Below are 7,704 nucleotides of genomic sequence, written 5' to 3' on the forward strand. Positions count from 1 at the left end.
CATGCCACTTTTAGTGAATCTTTCTTCTTTTTTTTATCTTTCTTGGTGCTAGGACATTTTTCAATGGAGCTCTTCCAAATGTCAAAGGAGAATTGCCAGGTAATGTTTTTCCCACTCCAGCTGTCTGACATGCTCATGATGCTCCTGCAGAGTACGTGAGTAACTCAATATATCATCCAGGTAAACTACCGCAAATCTGCCCACCAGTGAGGAAAACATATAATTTATGAAATGTTCAAAGACTGATGGAGCATTGCTTAATCCGAATGGCATCACCAAATTTTCACTCTGCCCCTCAGGTGTATTGAATGCGGTCTTCCATCCGTCACATGGATAAGGTTATATACCCCTCTCACGTTGAGTTCGTGAATTCATTTATCTCCAGGTAATTGGCTAAACAGATCAGGTATAAAGGGTAAAGTATAGGGATTGGGCACCGTGATTTTACTAATCTCTCTAAAATCCAAGCATGGACGTAGCCCTCCATCCTATTAAAAAAACCTCTCACAGTGACTGGAGAGGTGGATGGTTGTATATGACCCTTAGGGCTCATTTCCACATGCGAGGCACACGTCTGTATCTCGCATGTGGAAACCAAGCTCTGGCGCCAGCACTCCAGAGCGGAGCGTGCGGCCGCATAGGAACACATGGAGCTGCACGCTCCGCTCCAAAGTGCCGGCTCCACAGCTTGGTTTCCACATGCGAGATACGGATGTGTGCCTCACATGTGGAAATGAGCCCTCAGCCGGGCACTGGAAGGGGATAAATGAGATTTCGGCATTTTAGCTCCTGGTGTGGAGTCGATAGCACAATCATATGCCGCCATATACTGGACGTCCGGTAACTGGTGATAATTCCCTCATGTGTGGGGTCTATTTGTCTCCAGAGAAATCACACGTTACATTCCACACATAACACTGTGTAGAAAAGGCGGCGTGAGGTAATTGTGCCAGTAGTGAGGGGAAATAATGGCGGGAATGTCACTGACTGAGGAGAAGTTTCCATGTAGCCTCTTTACTCTGGATATCATTCACTCCCCTGATCATGTGACCCCCTGACTCCTCCCCTCCGTGACCTCATCACAGGTCCTGTGTGCACAGAGCAGCCATATATGTGGAGTGCGGCTCTGCAGGCGGAGGTAAGTGCTGGAGATTCCCCATTACTGAGCGTGGGGGCATTAACCCCTTCTGCACTGAGACTCTTGAGGTTTCTGTTGCCACTTTATAAGAATTATTGCGTTTTTGTTCTGTTTCCTGTAATAGATACATACGGCCCAACTATGGAAGACAGGAAGTGAGGGAACGTATGGTTCTCACAGTACAGGGCCCCTTTCTTCGCCCCCATTTTGCCCCTTATGCAGTATATATGATGCCCCCCACACAGTATAATGCCCCCATTATGCCCCTGTAATCAGGTGACCGGATACAACACACCGACAAACACAAGATGGAAGTAACCAATATAATTATTTATTTCCTGATAATGGGAATTGTGGTCACTACGGCAACAGTGAATAATGCAGAACAGGGTGATTACGAGGTGAAATATCCAATATCAGATACACAATGAATTCTCCGCCTCACTCTCACTAATAGCAGCCTCTAACCACATGTGACTTTAGCTACTGACAAGGGGGATTTTCCTGACACATATAGTCGACAACACTCTACTCTGCGAACACCGGCCATAGCGGGGTCTCCGCCTTTTCTTGTTAGGCCATAAGTCCTCCTAATAAAGCCTATCAAGGCTCGCTGGGCCGCCTTCACTTCCACCAGCTTTCACCTTGTCTCTTGTATTACCCTAGGCCAGGGGTAGGGAATCTTTTTTCTGCAAAGGGCCATTTGGATATTTATACCATCCTTCAGGGACTGTATAAACTCCACCCACAAAGTACATCCTGACTCTGGCATTGGTTTCAGGACGTAATCTTTCATTGCATGCCCTTCAGTGTCCAGTAGTGATCACTACGTGTGTGTGCTAACAGAGCAAGAAGAAATTAATGAGCTTGTGGCAATCAAAATACAGCTCCTTGCCCAAGAATGCGGTCCCTGAGAATCTGCTCGGGGGCCTGATAAAAGGTCATCGAGGGCCGTAAATGGCCCTGGGGTCTGAGGTTCCCCACCACTGCCCTAGGCCAACTCCTGTACTGACTTCAGTGTTGGAAGCAATGGCCCGGCTCACTTGCGCCTCCTGCTCTTCACTGCAGGCATATACTACTGAGCGGAGTCTCCTTACAGATCCTCAGTGCTTGACCAACAGCAGATGTCTCTTGTTCCAGAAGAAATGAAAGCTGGGATTCTGTTCTTCCCTGGCGGAGTCTGAACTCTAGGTCTTGACCGCTGCAGGTCAGGTTCTTAGGCCTTGGCAGGCATATTCTGGACTCTGGGTCTTGACCAGCTCAGATGTGGTTCTCAGGCCTTGGCTGGGTTCTGCGACAACCAGCTGCCTCGGGCACTTTACCATGGCCTGGTACATTACATTCTTCCCTGGCACCCCATTGTTTTGTTTGGTGCCAAATCTGTTCTGGCTTTGGGGCTATGGCCTTTATAATAACAGGAAATTGCATCATCAAGGTCGCTTGACCTGGTGTACCTTCTAGACTCTTCCTTGCTGACACCCTCCCTCTTCCCATTGATTCCGCAGGGTCCCGTCTGGACGGCAGATGCCAGTCTTTTTGTACAAATGCCGCACAGCCCTGTGGAATTGTTCTTCTTATGACACACCTTTTTACACCCCTTATGCTGTATATATGATGCCCCTCACACAGTATAAAGTTTCTACAGTACTGGCTTCTCTCAGACAAAATATATTTCCACAGTTCCGCCGTACCCCCACACATAGTATAATCTTCTCACAGTACCGAAGTTCCCTCCATACACAGTATATGCTGTGTTCCAAATTATTATGCAAATTGGATTTAAGTGTCTTAAAGATTTAATTGTTTTGTTTTTCAAATAAACTCGTGGATGGTATTGTGTCTCAGGGCTCAATGGATCACTGAAATCAATCTTAAACACATGTGATAATTAGTTTTCCAGGTGATTCTAATGAAAGGAAAACTACTCAAAAATGATGTTCCACATTATTATGCAGGTCACAGGTTTCAAGCAATATGGGAAATAAAAAGGATCTCTCTGCTGCTGAAAAGCGTTAAATAGTGCAATGCCTTGGTCAAGGGATGAAAAAATTAGATATTTCACGAAAACTTAAGAGTGATCATCATACTCTGATGAGATTTGTGACTGAAACAGAGCACAGACAGAGTTCATGCAAATAAAGGCATAATGAGGAAGTTTTCTGGCAGACAAATTCATTGGATTAAGAGAGCAGCTGCCAAAGTACCATTACAAAGCAGCAAACAGTTATTTGAAGCTGCTGGTGCGTCTGGAGTCCCTCGAACCTCAAGGTGTAGGATCCTTCATAGGCTTGCTGTGGTGCATAAACCTACTATTCGGCCACTCCTAAACAGTGTTCACAAGCAGAAATGGTTGCAGTGGGCCCAGACATACATGAAGACTAATTTTCAAACAGTCTTGTTTACTGATGAGTGTCGAGCAACTCTGGACGGTCCAGATGGATGGAGTAGTGGATGGTTGGTGGATGGCCACCATGTCCCAACAAAGCTGCGACGTCGGCAAGGAGGTGGAGGAGTCATGTTTTGGGCTGGAATCATGGGGAACCAACTGGTAGGGCCCTTTAAGGTTCCTGAAGGTGTGAAAATGACCTCAGCAAAGTAAATAGAGTTTCTGACTGACAACTTTCTTCCATGGTCTAAAAAGCAGAAACGTGTCATCAGGAACAAAATCATCTTCAAGCTGACAATTAATACCTCTGAGTAATTGGCTGCTATGGGCATAAAAGGAGATAAACTCATGGTGTGGCTACCATCTTCCCCTGACCTCAACCCTATGGAGAACCTTTGGAGTATCATCAAGCAAAAGATCTGTGAGGGTGGGAGGCAGTTCACATCAAAACAGCAGCTCTGGGAGGCTATTCTGACTTCATGCAAAGAAATACAAGCAGAAACTCTCCATAAACTCACAAGTACAATGGATGCAAGAATTGTGAAGGTGATATCAATGAAGGGCTCCTATGTTAACATGTAACTTGGCCTGTTAGCATGTTTTGGAGTTAAATAGCTTTTTTGCTCAGTGGATGTGACCTCCTAATGCTGCAAATTCCACAAATGAGCATTTTCAGTTCTTTAAAACATATCAAATGTTTAGAAATATTACTGTGCCTAATAATTTGGAACAGTGCATTTTGAGTTTTTATTCATTTTGGAGATTTTACTGTTATCATTGGGAGGTTTCTTCTATAAAATTCGATGTATACTCTAACGGGTGATGACTTTTATTAGACTGACTGTCATTTGCACAAACCATTTAGGAAAATCCGAGAAAAATGTCCTGACCTCCCTGGGACAATGACTCTAGAGTATATACGGTAGGTTTTATTAGTAGATGTAAAGAAGAAAATTAAATACTGTAAACTAATAAATCTCCTCATATGTTTCCCTTATTATCTCCAGTAATTGTATTATTACACAGGATTTTATGATGTTACATCGGCTCATCTTCTTCTCATTCAGGTCTCTACAATATCAGATCCTCTCGGGGAATATCTTCTGTATAAGAGAATTTTCCTAATTTACCCATCAAGGATTGATATGGACAGAGACAAGATGGCGGAGAGGATAATACACCTCACCCTAGAGATCCTCTTCCGGCTTACTGGAGAGGTGAGAGATTCTGATGATGTCACATTACATCATTCTTATCTATGGGAATAACAGATGGACAGAACTGGAGAGGTGAGGACTCTGGAAATGTCTGTAGTGTCATTTATTAATGTGTCTCTCCATAACCAGGATTACACAGTAGTGAAGAAGACCTCTAGTGAGCGCTGTCAGGACCCTGTAGATGAGGATATCAATGACCAGAAGATCTTAGAACTCACCTACAAGATGATTGAGCTGCTGACTGGAGAGGTGACACTGCTGGGAATGCTGGGACATTATACAGTAAGAAGGGAGCAGGGGATGATAGTATCATTGTATGTGTCAGGTTCCTATAAGGTGTCAGGATGTCACTGTCTATTTCTCCATGGAGGAGTGGGAGTATTTAGAAGGACACAAAGATCTGTACAAGGACGTCATGATGGAGGTTCCCCAGCCCCTCACATCACCAGGTAATAGACAGGACTAAATACACACTTCCTATAATTATCTGTATGTAAAGAATGAATTCAGTCCCTGTATGTGTTTCCTCCAGATCTATCCATTAAGAGGACAACACCAGAAAGATGTCCCCATCCTCTTCTTCCACAGGACTGTAAACAAGGAGATCCCAATGTTCCTCAGGATCATCAGGTAGATGGAGAGAAGGAGTCATGACATCTCCCATATGATGTGTAGATGGCTGTGAAGGTCTTGTGTCCAGTCTTGTTTTATCCACCAGTATTATATGTTTTATACTTAGAATCATAGTTAGTTATATTCCATTGCTTCTCGTGTTTCCATGTGCAAATGAGAATAAGGATGATCCCTCTATACTGTAACATCCATTCAAATATTTTTAGACAATTAAGTCTCCTCTTGGCCTTCTTTTTGCAAGATAAACATTCCCAAATCCACCCCCTTCATGACATGTGCCGTACTAGTACTGCTCAGCAGGAGGTGCGATTGTGCCCGGAGCAGTGCTAGTACAGCGCCGCGATTACCACGGCCTCACGGTGAGGGCCGCGGCGATCGCGTGTGGGTGTCAGCTGTATGTGACAGCTGACACCCAGCAGCAATGCCCATGATCGGTGCTATCACCGGAAATGGGTGTATAACTCCTTTGATGCCTCTATCAGTAGTGACAGCAGCATAGAGAAGCATCGCACGGGAAGGGGGCTCCCTGCGTGCTTTCCTGAGAACAATGCAATGTGATTGCGTTGTCCTGAGGGTCAACCCCCAGCACCAAGATGGCCACGGGGTCCTTCCGGGTCCTGCAGGGAGGTGACTTGTCAGCGCTTTCTTAAAGCAGGACCTGAGAAGCCTCCTTCACTGCCTGACAGATCGCTGATCTGATAATCAGCAGTACCAGATCAGATCACTCAATCCACAAAAAAAGAAAGTCCCCACTCAGATCTGTCATCTGTTAACGGAAATATAGGGGGCTTCCACGTTACTGGTAGTACAAAGGCTCTGGAAAAGCAAAATGGCTCTTCATCCGTCAAAAGAAATTCAGCAAATTTTCCGCTCCCAAATCCAAATGCCCCCTCCCTTCTGAGCCCCACTGTGCCTAAACAACGATTAGCACCCACATGTTTGGCATTTCTGTAGTGATGAGAGCCTACCTAATTTACAGGTGCGTGTCTCCAGAAGCATGAGCTGGGCATAATGTACTGGTCCCTACAGTATACTGGTCACTGCAGAGTACTGGTCACTACAATAGCAGTTTGCAATTTTCACTCTGCAACATCCACTGCTGCCTGTTTCTGGAAAACACCTATAGTGTCAAAATAGTCCCTACATCTGTAGATAAATTCCCCAAAGGGTTATAATTTCCAAATTGGGGTCCCTTATGGGGGGTACATCTGCACTGTAAGATGGTGCTACTTCCCTTCTGAGCTTTGCACTGTGACTGAAAAGTAGTTTTCGACCACATATGGGGTATGGGTGAACTCAGGAGAAATTCTCCATTTTCTCCTTTTGCCCTTGTGAAAGTACAAAATTTGTAGCTAAAAAAAAATTAATTGTGGGAAAAATTTGATTTTTCAACCCCTTCCCGACCTGTGACACAGCGTATGCGTCATGAAAGTCGGTGCCAATCCGACCTGTGACACATATGCTGTGTCACAGAATGATCGCGTCTCTGCAGATCGGGTGAAAGGGTTAACTCCCATTTTACCCGATCTGCAGAGACAGGGGGAGTGGTACTTCAGCCCAGGGGGGGTGGCTTCACCCCCCCCCCCCGTGGCTACGATCGCTCTAATTGGCTGTTGAAAGTGAAACTGCCAATCAGAGCGATTTGTAATATTTCACCTATGAAAATGGTGAAATATTACAATCCAGCCATGGCCGATGCTGCAATAGCATCTGCCATGGCTGGAGACCCCGATCTGCCCCCACCCCACCCCACCGATCGCCTCCCCAGTCGTCCTTTTTGCCCCGATCTCCGTTCCGCTCCCCATCTCCCTCCTGTCGGCTCCCCCGGTCCTCCTGTCCCCCCCCCGTGTTCCGGTCCCACCCGCCCATACTTACCTAGCTCCGATGTCCCTCCCGGTGTCCGGCCGTCTTCTTCATGGGCGCCGCCATCTTGGAAAATGGCGGGCGCATGCGCAGTGCGCCTGCCGAATCTGCCAGCCGGCAGATTCGTTCCTGCACATTTTGGTCGCTGTGAGTTCTATTACAGCGATCAAAATAAGAAAAATAGTAAATAAATCCCCCCCTTTATCACCCCCATAGGTAGGGACAATAATAAAATACAGAAAATATAATTATTTTTGTTTTTCCATTAGGGTTACTGTTAGGGTTAGGGGTAGGGTTAGGAGTACGGTTAGGGGTAGGGTTAGGGGTAGGGTTAGGGTTGCACTTAGGGTTGCACTTAGGGCTAGGGTTGCACTTAGGGTTGCACTTAGGGTTGCACTTAGGGCTAGGGTTGCACTTAGGGCTAGGGTTGCACTTAGGGCTGCACTTAGGGCAAGGGTTGCACTTAG

General features: G+C 45.9%; 1 protein-coding gene across 1 annotated transcript; it reads left to right on the forward strand.

The window, feature by feature from the left end:
* Window positions 1-1,110: 1,110 nt before the first annotated feature.
* LOC143769348 (gastrula zinc finger protein XlCGF66.1-like) lies at window positions 1,111-6,728 on the forward strand. Its single transcript, XM_077257830.1, has 5 exons — window positions 1,111-1,138; window positions 4,592-4,741; window positions 4,871-4,990; window positions 5,067-5,190; window positions 5,274-6,728. The coding sequence occupies exons 1-5, from the start codon at window positions 1,112-1,114 to the stop codon at window positions 5,393-5,395; spliced, it is 543 nt and encodes a 180-aa protein (XP_077113945.1). The 5' UTR covers window position 1,111; the 3' UTR covers window positions 5,396-6,728.
* The last annotated feature ends 976 nt before the right edge of the window (window positions 6,729-7,704 follow it).

Source organism: Ranitomeya variabilis, chromosome 4, assembly GCF_051348905.1.
Source record: "Ranitomeya variabilis isolate aRanVar5 chromosome 4, aRanVar5.hap1, whole genome shotgun sequence".
Lineage (NCBI taxonomy): Eukaryota > Metazoa > Chordata > Amphibia > Anura > Dendrobatidae > Ranitomeya > Ranitomeya variabilis.